General features: G+C 33.6%; 2 protein-coding genes across 3 annotated transcripts; one reads left to right on the top strand and one right to left on the bottom strand.

Moving 5' to 3' along the window:
- Positions 1 to 3,954: 3,954 nt before the first annotated feature.
- LOC114167273 lies at positions 3,955 to 9,851 on the top strand. Of its 2 annotated transcripts, XR_003600161.1 has the most exons (6): positions 3,955 to 7,166; positions 7,353 to 7,966; positions 8,078 to 8,287; positions 8,514 to 8,731; positions 8,997 to 9,219; positions 9,575 to 9,851. XR_003600161.1 is itself a non-coding variant. In XM_028052310.1 (5 exons), the coding sequence occupies exons 1-5, from the start codon at positions 4,148 to 4,150 to the stop codon at positions 9,031 to 9,033; spliced, it is 4,098 nt and encodes a 1,365-aa protein (XP_027908111.1). In that variant the 5' UTR covers positions 3,955 to 4,147; the 3' UTR covers positions 9,034 to 9,492. The 2 variants fall into 2 exon arrangements, 1 of the variants encoding a protein (XP_027908111.1); XM_028052310.1 differs by lacking the exon at positions 9,575 to 9,851 and having other exon boundaries at positions 8,997 to 9,492.
- A 1,481-nt stretch (positions 9,852 to 11,332) lies between these two features.
- On the bottom strand, positions 11,333 to 14,560 carry LOC114167278 (phosphatidylinositol 4-kinase gamma 4). The gene is made up of 2 exons (XM_028052319.1): positions 12,578 to 14,560; positions 11,333 to 11,868 (listed from the first exon to the last, which is right to left on the bottom strand). Exons 1-2 carry the CDS (start codon positions 13,979 to 13,981, stop codon positions 11,491 to 11,493), a joined length of 1,782 nt encoding a protein of 593 aa, XP_027908120.1. The 5' UTR covers positions 13,982 to 14,560; the 3' UTR covers positions 11,333 to 11,490.
- Between the last annotated feature and the right edge of the window lie 256 nt (positions 14,561 to 14,816).

Genomic DNA, 14,816 nt, shown 5'->3' with positions numbered 1-14,816 from the left:
TATTCACAATATTATACCTGTGACTATTATTAATAAACCTTTTTTATACAATGTTATTTTAGGCAAATTATACATTAAGACCCACTTGTTGAACTAGTTATAGAATTTACTATGGTAGATATCTATGAGTCAGATTTACTTCAATAAATATTAGGCTTGCTCAAATATAAAATTATTGAATCTAACAACAAAAGAAGATAAAAAAAGTTAATAAATTATATGTTATGCTTCGTACCTAAAATTTAGTTAAAATCGTCTTAGAATTTTTAGAAATGAAAATGATTTTACATTACAACCAGGATTTCATGTGACAATTGTCATGAAAAATAAGTTTTCCTTCTTATATTGGCAGTCTAATGAAACTTAAACTCTTTCAATAATATATTTCTAAATAATTTAATTATTAAATGATGTATATGTAGTCATTAAATCCATTCACAAAAAGGGAAGAATTTTTTTCATGCTAGAAAACTTTTTTTTTTGTATTAATTAAACAAAATGTTATCTTAGTTTCTTAGACATTTCTTTGTAACTATTTGCTTGTAATTAATCTGATAAAAAAAATTAAAAAGGTAAAGTTGAAGCATTTCCACATAACTATTATTAGGAAGAAAATATGAGCAAAACATTTTTTTTAACGCCTTTGGATTCTAAAGAGACTTCTTCTATTTCCTTTTTCAATCTCGTAGAAATTTCCTACATGATGTGTTCCCTAAGCAAGTTCAAACAGGACAAGTTCTCAAAAATATTTTGGTCAGAATATGATAATTTTATTGAGTAATCAAAAGAATATGAATATAAAAATAAAAAATGTTAAATCTCATATATCAATAATAGATAAAACTAATTTTTAGCATATAAATAAAAATAATAATACTAATAATAATACAGAATTATATTAATTATATGAAGATGAGTAAAATTTAATGATCCAAAGTTCTTAATTTTATTAGTTTGGAGAAGAAGTTTCCACGCAAGTTCACCATACCCACACTTTAATTATTGAGCATGTAAGACAAAATCCTAAACCCTAAATAAAATAATGTGCTTTGCATGAAAAAGAGTGGGCCACGATTAGTATTATCTCTTTTGTCCAAACATATTCCCACTCTTAATTAAATTCTCACGAATCTTAACTAGAGGGAAAAAAAAAACATAATTAAGCAATAATTGTAATGTTATTCAACACAAATCCCTTGATTACCGCAGTATTAGCGCTAAATAACCTCAAAATTACGTTTTTTCTACTAACTTCTTTTCCTACTATATCACCTAACTAAAAGAGAGGAATAGGTCAAAGTACTTGATAAAATGAAATGGTAGCTCATAGTACAATTTTAGCGGAATTAAAATATCTTGAAACGTAGTATCAGTTAAAAATACAATAGAAATATTAGCTGTACATGAATCTTTTGATTTTTTTTTTCTTCGTAACCCATTTGATTTTTGTTTTTATTTAAAACTATAAGTTGACATCCAATTTTATATAATCTTAATTTGTTTTCAATTTGTGAAAATTGATACAGTTTTATTATGATTTTTGAGAAAATTATGTAATTTCATTATTTTCGTTAGATGTCTTAAACAAATTACAGATTTTTCATCAAACTAAATTACATTCAAACAAAGTATTATTATTAACAACTTTATTTTTGACGAAGAATTCTTGATCCATTTTGAAAAATTTAACAAAAATATTAAATTGCATTAATTTTTCACAAATTAGAATCAAATTGTATAAATTTGCACAAATCGAAACCAAATTAAAATAAAAAATTTGGAAGACTAACTTAACATTTTTAGACAAAAACAAAGATTAAATGAGTAATTAAACTAACATTTTTTATACAAAAAATAGAAGATAATAGATAAAAAAGTGTTTAATTATTATTTTAATCCTATATTTTGGGTTTTAATTCATTTTAGTTTCTATATTTGTTTTGGTTTAATTAAGTTCCATCATGGGTTAAATAAATTTAATTGGATCATTTCCCTTGTAGATTGTTATATATCAAAAGGATGGTGAGATGGTTATTTGTAACATACACACACACACACACACACACACACATATATATATATATATATATATATATATATATATATATATTTTGAAATATTTGAAGTACTTCAATCTTTATACAAAAAGATATGTACAAAGTTCTCTAACATAAGGTCTTCATATAAATCATTATTTGGATCTTAACATATACGATTCAAATATCTCCACATAAAACCATCCAATCTAGATTTTATACATGCAAATACTCATTCTAAACCGAGGGTGGTAACAATTTATCCTTGAGATATTATCTAAGTCTACCTTTCCATCTTATATGACTACTTTTGCTTCCTACACTTGCACACCAATGTACGTAATGCATTAGGATCGGTCATCAAAGTGGCTTGCTTTCCAAATTAGGATAACTCCTACTGCACTTTGACTGAGATAACACTTGGTGACTCATTACATTTTTGTAACAATGAACAACTTTTGTTTCCTCCATCTTCCAATTCATCCTTTGTATGTAAATCCACTTACAAACAAAATAATAAACATGGACTATAGGTATTAAAATCAGTCCCACATACACCAATTCGAAAAGGAGAAACTTACCTTTGTACTTTTATGTTTCAGCCATGCCCACACTATTAATTGAGATGTGCTAACTGTTTCTTTTGCATCGAATTTGGCATTCCTTAACACTAAATTGTTCTTATGTTTCCATATACTTAACATGATAGCCATCCACAACCCTTTCTAGATTATATTCTCTTTGTAACTAAGCTCAATTAAGTGAAACCGTTGAAAATTTTCTTGAGCCTAGTTATATTGTGCACTCAAAATCCCTATCCATCTCTTGCACATGTTCCACACTTTGTTGACAACTTTATAGCTAAAAAACAAATGACTTATATACTTTCTTCCTGTCCCCACAAATGGCACAATTATGATTGTTCAATAAAACTCCTCTAAGTCTAAGGTTGACCTTTGTAGGTACACCATTTAACATGACACACCATGCTAAATGAAGTACAACTAGAACACCTTTAACCCTCTATATACTATCAAAGACTATTGATTGTTCTCCAATTGAACTACTTTACGGCTTAGCATATACCAATTTGACACTGTATACCTTATCATCTCCATCCACTCATATATATATATATATATATATATATATATATATATATATATATAATCTATGGTGAATCTAAGAAGTTGTAACAAACTTATTCATGTATAAAATAACATCATTTATAAAGTTAAACTATGATATTAAAGTCCTTAAATACAAATCTAAATCATTTTGATTGTGGTATTTTAATGTCATAAATGATCACAAGAAACCATCATCTTTAAATTATATACTTTCTCTTTTCCTGGTTGAATGCAAATAAATAGTTAAAGATTTTTCTTAGACACATTGTTTTATCAAAGCTAAAATTACAACTTACAAACTTAATTATGATAAATTTGAAAATTTTTAGTTGAATTTTTATTAAATCTTTATGATCTATTGAGAATTTTTCCATTGTTATATTTGTCTGTTACGTGTGTAACATGACAATTATATTGCACTGTCTTTTAAAAGTTTTAACAGGTCTATCTTTTAAAAGTACATAAAATTTAACTTTAGAACAATTGATGAAATATGGAGAGAGAAAAAACACTTCAATTATAGATTATATGAAAAAAAAATTAATGAGTTTGATATTAGTATTTTTAAAAATATCTTGATTTATTTACTATTAACTTTAAGAAAATTTATTGGGTTTAAAAAAAAAAAAACTAAAATTACCTTTTCTTAATCAAATTCATCTGGATATAAATATCGGATTAAATTAATATTTTTGAGGTTATTAGTTATCTCTTTTGTTGATTTATATTCTTAATTTTTTTGAAAGTATATGTAATTTATTCACGACCATTCTGAGACAACAAAAACGACGACGTGTTTGGTCTGTGCAAGGCGTTATCGTCTTGCTTGGGGTTTGGGGGTTTATCTGCAATCTCAGTTAAACAGATTTCACTGAAATTGAGGTTTCATTTCTCACTTTCCATACACAGTTCAGCAAAAAAGCTTCATTGAACTAAACCATGACCTCGTCACTTATTTCTTTGTAACCTTGTTTTTCATCCATGGACATTCTCAAAATTTCAAACCCTGCCAACTTTTCAATCCCTTATTTCTGCCACCCCAAAACCCTAAAGCCCAAATTCCCACCAAACTATAACAAACCCGCATCCCCATTTCGCAGAACCCCATTCTCACTCTACCTGTCACGCTCTACGGCCGTAAAATTTCAAACTTGGGCGCATTCCGGCCGCCCCACCAAGCGCCGCAACTCCCTGAGGAAGAAGCTCCTCCGTGATCACAAGGTAATCCCTAATCAGATTCCCAACGACCCTCTTTCTGTTTCTGGTAATGACGTTGAAGAGAGTGGTGGAGGGGTTCAGGGGGATTCCGTTGTTGACAGTGTGGTTGAAGCTGAAAAATCAAAGTCCAAGCTTTTGGGTGAATCTGTTTTGTGGGATAAGTTGGAGAGTTGGGTTGACCAGTACAAGAGAGATATTGAGTATTGGGGGGTAGGGTCTGGTCCTGTGTTCACTGTTTATGAAGATTCCCTTGGAGGTGTCAAGAGGGTGTTTGTTGATGAAGAAGAGATTTTGAAAAGAAGCAAGGTTAGGAGGGATGTAATTGGGGACTTCCCTGAAGTAAGAAGTAAAATTTTGAATGCTAAGAACATGGCAAGGGAGATGGAGAGTGGGAACAATGTGATTGCAAGGAATAGTTCTGTGGCTAAGTTTGTGGTTCATGGTAAGGAGGGGGGTGGTTTTGTTAAGGCTGTCCAAGGTTTTGTTGCGAAGCCTCAATTGCTTCCTAGGCTTTCCAGGGTTGGGAGGTTTGTGTTATATGTGTTGGTTGTTATGTGGGTGGTGAAGAAGTTATTTGCTTTTGGAGAAGGAGATAAGGAGGTGGAGTATACAGCACTGGAGAAGGAAATGATGAGGAGGAAGGTGAAGGCGAGAAAGGAGAAAGAAAAGTTGATGAAGGGTGCTGTTGAAGTTATTGTTGAACCTTCGGAGACACCGGTGGTGGACATAAAAAGGCCTAAGTTAGATAAGGAACAACTAAGGAATAATATTTTGAAAGCTAAGGGATCTTCTGATAAACTGGTAGTAGGTGATTCGTCTGATAAAATAAAAAAAACTATATCCATGGAGATGGATTATAAAGTTCAAGAAATAAAAGAAATGGCTAGGCAGGCACGGAAAATTGAGGGAAGAGACAATGTTGTAGTTAACAAGGATTTGGAAATGGACGACTCGGTGATTGGGAAATCATCTGATGATAATGAATTCATAAAAAGGAAGAGCGAACAAGATGACAACTTAAGTGATAATCAAATTGAAGTTATGAGGGAAACGGCAGATAGTAATGCCATTCTGCAATCAACTTCTATTGATGTCCCAGAGAACATTGATAATTCAGTCCTGCATGAGGTAGTTCCTGCAGATGAAGATAGTGTACATGCTTCGGATGTCATAGTTTCTGGTGATAAGGAAACCAAGAAACAAGAAATAGAATTTTCTGAAAATAATGTGCACCTGAAGGATAAAGAAAATGACAATCCCTTAGGTACTCGTATTAATGGCTCATCTATGACAAATGAAAATTCTGTGAAGAAGAAACGCAGGATCATACGGTCTGTTAAGGAAGCCAGGGATTATCTTTCGTCAAAACATGACAAACAGAATCCCAGTGCTGGCGCCGTATCTAAACTAGATTCCGTGAAAGAAACTATTACTGATTTGAAGTCTTCAAGTGTTATTGATTTTAAGGACCAGAAAAGCCAGAACTTGAAGATGAACACAACTGGATCAAGAAGTGACACATCGAATGGAACATTGAATTCTAAGCCTGTTATAAATGATCATGGAACATTGGATTCTAAGTCTTCAAGTGTCATTGATTTTACGGATCAGAAGAGCCAGAACTTGAAGATGAACACAACTGGATCAAGAAGTGACACATTGAATGGAACATTGGATTCTAAGCCTGTAATAAATGATCATGGAAGATTGGATTCTAAGTCTTCAAGCGTTAATGATTTTACGGACCAGAAGAGCCAGAACTTGAAGAGGAACACAACTGAATCAAGATGTGACACATTGAATGGAAGATTGGATTCTAAGCCTGTAATAAATGATCATGAGGATTCTGCTCTGAACGATAAGGAAATCCCCATAAAGAATGACTACAAAGATTCTGGGGTTGAACCTGGCGCAGGAAACCATCAAAAGTCTGTGACCACTTTTGAAAGTGGAGTTAATGGCACTAGTACAACAAATGGGAAACCAGAAAACTGGCCAGAGAAAAGCCTTCTCGAAGTTGAGCAAATCATTAGTGATGGTTTAAATGGATTATCAGATTCTAAGCCTTCCACAAAACCTATTGAAGATTCTAATCCAAAGAATAAGGAATTTAGCCCAATGAAGGATGACACCACTTTAGACCATAAAACCAACAGCATCAGTACAGAGACAAGGCTACCTTTAATGCCAGAGAATGGTACTTTAAATGGATTATCAGATTCTAAGCCTGCCACAAATCCTATTGAAGTTTCTGATCAGAAGAATAAGGAATTAGGCACAACAGAGGATGACTACCTCAAAGTTTCTGGTGTTGAACCTGAAATAAGAAACCATCTTAATTCAGGTACCACTTTAGATGATGAAGTTAATGACATTAGTACAGAGACAAAGGTGTCTGAAAAGACTGAAAACTGGCTTGAGAAAAACTTCCATGAAGTTGAGCCCATAGTGAAGCAAATTAGAGCAGGATTTAGAAATAACTACATGGCTGCAAAAGAGGGAGTCGATCAACCTCTAGATATACCCACTGAGATGGAATCACTTAGAGGTGTTGGAGATGGTGGAGAACTTGACTGGATGCAAGATGATCATCTTAGAGATATAGTCTTTCGAGTCCGCGAGAATGAGCTGTCTGGAAGGGATCCATTTTATTTGATGAGTGATGAAGATAAGGACACATTTTTCAGAGGTCTTGAAAAAAAAGTGGAGAAAGAAAATATGAAACTTTCTCACGTACATGAATGGCTCCATTCAAATATTGAAAATCTTGATTACGGAGCAGGTAATTTACCTGTTTCTGAAATTATATGATATAGATAATTTGATCAACTTTTTCATTTCTTGGAATGATTTTAGCTACTTCATTTTTGGATTAATATGCTCCTGGAAATTCCCCAAATATATTTACTAGCATTTTCTTCTGAATAAATTTAAACACTATTCTAATAGTTGTCTTTAACTCCTCTAGGTGGCATTAGCATATATGACCCACCGGAGAAAATCATACCACGCTGGAAAGGGCCTGCTGTAGAGAAAATTCCCGAGTTTCTTAATGAATTCCTTGATGAAAGAAAGACAGGTTCCACCAGAAACATGAATTCAGTGAAGAAGGATGAGGGTGGCTTTGCTATAACATCTTCGGATTCCTCTTCAGAAGACAAGTTTGATGGCCCTGCAGCGCCGACCAAGAAGTTGAAAAATCCAAAGACTATTATTGAGGGAAGTGATGGTTCTGTTAAAGCTGGCAAAAAATCAGGGAAGGAATATTGGCAGCACACGAAGAAATGGTCCCAAGGATTTATAGACTCTTACAATGATGAGACAGATCCAGATGTAAAGTCCATAATGAAGGATATGGGGAAGGATTTGGATCGCTGGATCACTGAAAAAGAAATAAAGGAAGCAGCTGAACTAATGGACAAACTCCCCGATAGGAATAAGAGTTTCATGGAAAAGAAACTCAACAAGGTTAAAAGAGAGATGGAGTTGTTTGGCCCGCAAGCAGTGGTTAGCAAATATCGTGAATATGCAGACGATGACGAGGAAGATTACTTATGGTGGTTAGATCTTCCACACATATTGGTACGTGTATACATCTTGTTCACCAGCACACATGAAATCACAGAATCAGTGGTGTATTTTCTCTGTTTTTCTATCCATTGATGCTGAATTTATTTGATTATTTTCTGTTAGTGTATCGAATTGTACACAGTTGAGGAGGGAGAGCAGAAAGTAGGACTGTATTCGTTGGAGATGGCAGGAGATCTTGAATTAGAACCTAAGCCACATCATGTGATTGCTTTCCAAGATCCTAATGACTGCAAAAACCTTTGTTACATAATTCAGGCTCACATGGAAATGCTGGGAAATGGTCATGCCTTCGTTGTTGCACGACCTCCTAAGGTATTTGTGTGCTCTCACCAATGTTATCTTTATTGTTAAATGGAGGCACCAAATGTGGAATGCCATGGAGGTTTCTGCTAGGAGGAAAGCTTTGGTTTTTAACAAAACTCAATGATGTCGTATGATCCATATTGCAGATCTCACCTAGTAGAACAAGGCTTTGTTGATGTTGTCTTTAGGGTGTAAAATATTTTGATGTTATCTGAACTTGTATTGCATTTCATAGGATGCTTTTCGAGAGGCTAAAGCAAATGGGTTTGGTGTTACCGTCATCAAGAAAGGTGAACTTCAGCTCAATATAGACCAACCACTCGAAGAAGTGGATGAACTGATTACAGAGATTGGCAGCAAAATGTATCATGATATGATGATGAAAGAGCGGTCTGTGGACATTAACACATTAATGAAAGGAGTTTTTGGTTTTAATGATCGCTCCATCAAGAGGTAACTATATTTGCTTTGTAGTTTTACAGTTCTGCAGTGGTGTGAAATACATAACATAAAAGTTTCAAATAAGATTATGGTATGTATCACTATGAATTTTGACATCTCAGCTATGCTGACATCTCAAAGTTCATCACATGAAAATTTATTAAAAAGAAAAAAGAAAATAAAAGAATACAAAATATGAGAAGATTATACCAAATCCATGATAAAAAATTTCATGATTGTGTATAATATATTTATTGATCTCATTTGTATCTTAAAGGTTAAAGAAGAAGTTGAAGAAATCCAGAAAGGGGTGATGGCTCTGAAACTTTCAGCAATTTGACCAGTTGAAGACAGTGAAGAGTCCTCCACCTAAACATTGAACACGAACACAGAAAAACCTTTCACACAATAAGGGATTTTTCTTGCTTCGAGAACAATACTTTTGACCAGATTTTCCTTCTCACGAGGGGATGGAGAGAACACATCATCAGTAAGATGTGGTATCCTACTTCAAAATTCTAGTTTTTGTGTTTTGTTTACCCTAAGCATATATCACAGTTGATTTGTATATATTGAGTAACATATAGTTACCAACTTAGAGCTCCATGTGTAGAAAAAGTAAGAAGTGGGAATTTTGATTTATTTTGGTATTGAAAGTGAAAACCTTTTTTACTACATAGTTTTCTAGGCATGCAAGTGTAGAAGAAAATTTGTTACTCTGTTCACCATTTAATGTCGATAAACTCTTCATATATGTATCTTGGGTTTGGATAGCATGGACTTATAAATGTCTTTTACATTTTTTTTCATGCATTTACTATTCATTGTTTATAATAAAACTTCCTCAATGTTCAGGTGGTGGCTGCGGATCCTTTTTAAAAGCAGAAATGCTGATTAACGTGAAATGATTTCGTCAAAGTTGAATAACTCTGTCAACTTTGCCAACTATGTTTTCTGTCAAAAGCCTATTTATATTTTTCTAATTGTAATTAATATTTTATTTTTAAAATGGCATTGATGCTCGTGTCTCTTCTCATTTGGTGCAGTTTTGTATTTCTGATTTGAAAGCTAGACTGAATGTAGTTTGTGCATACAGCTTTAAGTCCTAATTAATTAAAATTAAATGAAAAAATATTACAAGTTTTTGGACAAATTTTACTTGAACATCTTAATTGATATTCACTATTTCAAGATTACTTGTTTACCACACAATTTTAATTAAAAACTATACATTGTAAGTTTTAAAGACAGTTTAAAAACTTTGAAGAATTGGTTTCTCCAAAATCTCATCTTTCCTGAAAGAGAAAGTCAAAGGAGGAGGCAATTTTCTGAGATTTTAATCTGTTGCATTGTCACTGCCACGATTCCAAGTTCAACCTTACTATCATATCAACGGTTATCCTCCATTGCAATACCTATAAAACATGAATTTAGATTCTCTGCTAATTTTGTGTGTTGTTTTTTAGTGTGTTTTTATAATATACTGATTATCACTAATTTTAATGTTTTAAAATATATTAAAAAATATTTAAAATATTAATATAATGTATTTTTAATGTCTAGTAAAGGATAGTACTAAAAAAATTAATAGAGAATCTAAACTCATTAAACAATCGTTCACAAAAAAATGTTTTCTAAATTAATTTTGAAAAGTTCTTTACCCTGAATTTTTAAATTCCTTTTCAATTTATTCATAAATTAATTTTAACTCATGAATTTTTTTAACTTTTCTCTTGAAAGTTTTTGTTGAAAAATTTGTTCGAGCAAATGTTTGCAATATGCTTTAAGAGAGTTTTGCATTTCAATGATGAAAAGGGTGGAAAATGATTTCATATCTTTGATCCAGAGATGTACTTTAACACCTCTCAGTTTCAAAAAATTATTATATAATATGAATCACCACATTTTTATAGTCCTAATGGATGTATGCAAAATTGGCATTATTAAGAAAATTGTAATAATATCACTAGGTTCATATGATTTCTTCTCTTTGAATTCCACACTAACATCAACTAATATTATTTTTAGTTGATATTGGTATAATTGATTTTCAATAAAAATGTAAATCAGTATTGTTTCTCAACTAATATTTTGCTTGACTTACATAGATAACTATTCTTCAGCTAATATCAACTGAGATTTTTTATGATATGGAAACTACTTTTTGATTTATCTCACTCAACTTTTATATTTACTATTTATGCAAATTATTTTCTAATTACATAATTAGGATTATTTATCCACTATGTATTAAAAGTATTTCTTGATTAATATTTGTCAAAGTTTTTTCAACTAATATTGGTAAAGCTTTTTGGTAGATGTCTCACAAAATATTTTTCTTTATAGAAGTTTGTAATCATTATTTGTTTTGTAGATGTATCTAAGATTGAAGTGATAATTTTTGTATTTAATGGTAATTGAAATACTTTATTCAAACAAGAAAAAAAAACTAATAAATTGTAATAAAATTATCAAAATAAAACATTTTAAAAATTAAATAATTTGAAATGAAAACTTCAATATACTTAAGTTTTCTATAAATTATAAAACTCTATCCAATCAGAAGCAAGGTGAAACTATAAAGTCAAAAAAAAGGAAAAGGATTTATAGAAGTGAAGAGGTAAATTTCAATGAAAGAATTTGTGAAATGCCGGGAAATACTAGAAGTCAAGACCTAGGAAGTCATACTTGAAATAATGTAAAAACAACCATTTGAGCTATAGATATGTACTAAAAAACAATTATACAAGACATTACTTATATACCAACTTCTATGACAGAATCTCATCAAGGTGCTGGTCCATGATTTCAGATACAGCATCCAGAAATGTTTCTTCACTCGTGCCAGGAAGAACAGAATCCAGAGCTGCCTTTACAATTCCCTCAATCACAGACTCCTTGTTCAAGGATTCCCTGCACATAAGGCTTCCAATGCCAAAAGGGGTCATTCCTCTCTCCACTCCTTTCTTCAGAAGCATGGTTGAGATTTGAAGGGTGCGTGCACATTCTACTGGCAGATTCCATCCATGAAACTTCAAAAGGGCAATGTCTTCATCGGCATTCAGTGACCTTATATAATCAATGATCTCAGGGGAGTATGGTTGGCGTGCTTGGGGCCAATAAAGCCATTCAAAGGTACAATCTTCAAACTGTTGGAATGCCAAAAACATATCAAGTAACTGGCTTGAAGTATAGACAAAGATTCAAGGGAGAATCAGCACAAAATAGAATTTGAATTCTCTACCGGATTTTCCAGTATCGTTCTTCTGTTGTGCATTCGAAATGGACAAAATATATTATAAAGAACTTTAATGTTTAGTAGAGGACAACACCAAAAAATCAGGAAGAGAATCTGTACTCCACAAAATATCACTAACAAGAAAAAAAGAAGAGAATATAATATAACATTTTTCAAAACTTGTAACATCACAGCCTTGGGAGAGGTCAGCTACATGAATCAGGCTTCTTTCAAAACAGGTTGTGATTGCACCAAGAGAATAATGTTTCCCACTTCTCAAAATAACAACTTTTTATGAAATGAACATAGTAGTTGAGAAGAATAGCACCTGAAAAGGCATATCCTTCTGACATGCTAGGAAAAAAATATAGAGCAGCACAGTTCATTAAAAAAGAAAAGAAACAAAAACAATGTACTCTAAAAATAACCCCAGCCAAATAAAGCACCATAAGAGTTCTGCAATCTGTAAACAAATCATTTACCACCAGAAACCAAGCAGGAGAAAACCCAAGTTTAAGCATTTCACACCAAGAGCACTATAAAGCACCATAAGATGCATTAAGAGAGAACAATTGAGAAAACAAAACAACTGAACTGAACAATAAAAATAAGGTGCTTACACTAGTGGGCAAGCAGTATCCATGATCAATTGGAATCAACACAGCCTGGCCATTTTCCTCCTCTTTGCCGATCAAAATATTGCCAGCATGTCTATCTGCATTTGCGAGCCTCATGTCCAGAACAGTAATTTTATGCACTTCCTTCACTGGAAAAGCCCCAGGACCCATATCCTCGCAGCTTCCATTGTTCTCCATGAACATTTGCAAGGAGCCAAGCTTAGTAGTCAATTCCCCAGGATGGTTAAATCCTTCATGCAAGCACTTAACCATAACAGTTGGAGGAACCCCAGCAAAGCCCTTCTGGTCACCAAATAATGATCGATGACCACTCATTGGATGGTCCAAAATATAAGCTGCAACTTCCCTGAACGCTCCCTGACCAACTCTAGTACCTTTCTTTAAGCCTTCACCATCTGCTGAGAAAGGTAAACCTCTAGGGTTATTCACAGCCATTGGCTCTTCATCAATGGGCTTGAAAACAGATACATAGTTTTGCCCGGTTGAATCAAGCATAAAGTAAGCTCCCCCTGTACCCTCTGCAGATCTGATTGGATAATTTCCACTGTTTAGTCCTTCGTATGTCATGTTTATCATATTCCAAACCTCTGAAGCCAATTCAATTTTCTTATTAACAATGACAGGCTCCAAAAGATCTCTATCAAGAGCCTTCCTCGGCACACTTGGCTCGATGGCTGCATCCTCCCTTCCCTCCTCTTCTTTACTAACATCACGTTCTCTCCTACAATTATTTTCACTAACATCGTAATCTTCTGTACCATTCAACTCCTTCACATTGACCGACAACTCATCTTGTCCTGTCCTAACTTCTGCATATTTCACTCTAACAAAAAGATGAATCACTGCATCATTATATTTACTACAGATATCATCAATAACCCTCTGATCTTCAAGCAGCTCCCCGTTACACACAACCTCCTGATGTTCAGGATCAGCAAAGCGCTTCTCCTTTTTTGCAATCTGCTGCTTAACATACCCAACATCTCTGCATCTCTCCACCTGAAAGGTAAAGTCTTTTCCAGAAGAGGTTCTCACACTGATTGTCTGGAGATCCGACAGCCTAATCACCAAATGCAAAACATTTCCTTCAGTAACCCCATAGTCCTTCAGCAGGGAATTGCTCCGAGCTAGCTCTCGTCCATCACAAACCAACTTTTGTTTGTTTGTCAATGAAGGAAGCCCCTCAGCCTTTTGGATTTTGAGTTTCACGGACTCAATGGTATCGTATGGAAGGACTCGCATCGGAGTCAAGGATCCAGAATGGGAGAGAAATATGAAAATAAACTCATGATCCAATGACAAGTGCAGTGGAGTATGGTATCCATTTGAAGACAGTAACAGTTCCCTTGGAACAGGGTTAAGGATGGTGACACCAGCAGAAGACATTTCTAATGTTGATTAAGGCAATGAAAAAACCAAAGGTCGAGGCTTTCACCTAAGCCTGAACCCTAATTTCTACAAATTTTACAATGAAAACACAGCCATTGGATTTATACAATTACAGCTGCCTGGGTGTGAAATGACACACAAACCACCTACCCAGATGATCAAACACGCTCAAAGTGAAACTTTAACAACGTATGGACACAACAAGGAACAATTTTTCGTTAGAAATGATGAAAAATTCCAGACCCAAGCCCTAATTTCCCATCATTTCCCCACCCAAACCTAGAATCAAGCCACCCAGCGGAGAAAAGCTCTAGGATTTGGATCCAATCACAAAAGGGCCAGAACCAATTGCTATAAAGTGGAAAGGAGATTCTTACCCTGGGGAAGCAGAAGCAGAGGCAGCAGAAAGTTTGAACCTTTGACACGAATAATGCAAAATAAAATATTGGGGCGGTTTTCTTAATGCGAGTTGTGGGAAGAGTTTTCTATTCAATACTCGAGAAAGTAGGGAGGGGTTGTTATGTTATTGTTGACTCTGACCAAAAACGAGAAACACAAATGAGAGATAGAAAGAGAAAGAGAAAGAGAAATGGATTGAAGAACAAGAAAGACGCGCGTATACGTATGGTGCAGAACTACTAGTATACAGCTTTTGGCGTAAGAAAACATCAAAAGAAAAGGACTTATACTATATACCGTACACGTATACGTATATCTAGGTAACCTTTTTATTTGGAATTTTCTTTTTGCCCTGTTCTTTCGCACACAAAAAGCGATTATGTACTTTCGGAGAAGCCCGTTGCATAGAGAATGGAGTGGCTTTGTCTCTTAC

This window comes from Vigna unguiculata, chromosome 10, assembly GCF_004118075.2.
Source record: "Vigna unguiculata cultivar IT97K-499-35 chromosome 10, ASM411807v1, whole genome shotgun sequence".
Classification (NCBI taxonomy): domain Eukaryota; kingdom Viridiplantae; phylum Streptophyta; class Magnoliopsida; order Fabales; family Fabaceae; genus Vigna; species Vigna unguiculata.
Note: the sequence above shows the minus strand (reverse complement) of the source record. Positions and strands in the feature narration are given on the sequence as shown.

Coding starts and splice junctions, on each gene's coding strand:
- LOC114167273 (XM_028052310.1), top strand. CDS start 4,148: ATGGACATTCTCAAAATTTCAAACCCTGCCAACTTTTCAATCCCTTAT. Junction 8,288..8,513: donor TTGTTGCACGACCTCCTAAG/GTATTTGTGTGC, acceptor TGCATTTCATAG/GATGCTTTTCGAGAGGCTAA. Junction 8,732..8,996: donor AATGATCGCTCCATCAAGAG/GTAACTATATTT, acceptor TGTATCTTAAAG/GTTAAAGAAGAAGTTGAAGA.
- LOC114167278 (XM_028052319.1), bottom strand. CDS start 13,981: ATGTCTTCTGCTGGTGTCACCATCCTTAACCCTGTTCCAAGGGAACTG. Junction 11,869..12,577: donor GATACTGCTTGCCCACTAGT/GTAAGCACCTTA, acceptor GCATTCCAACAG/TTTGAAGATTGTACCTTTGA.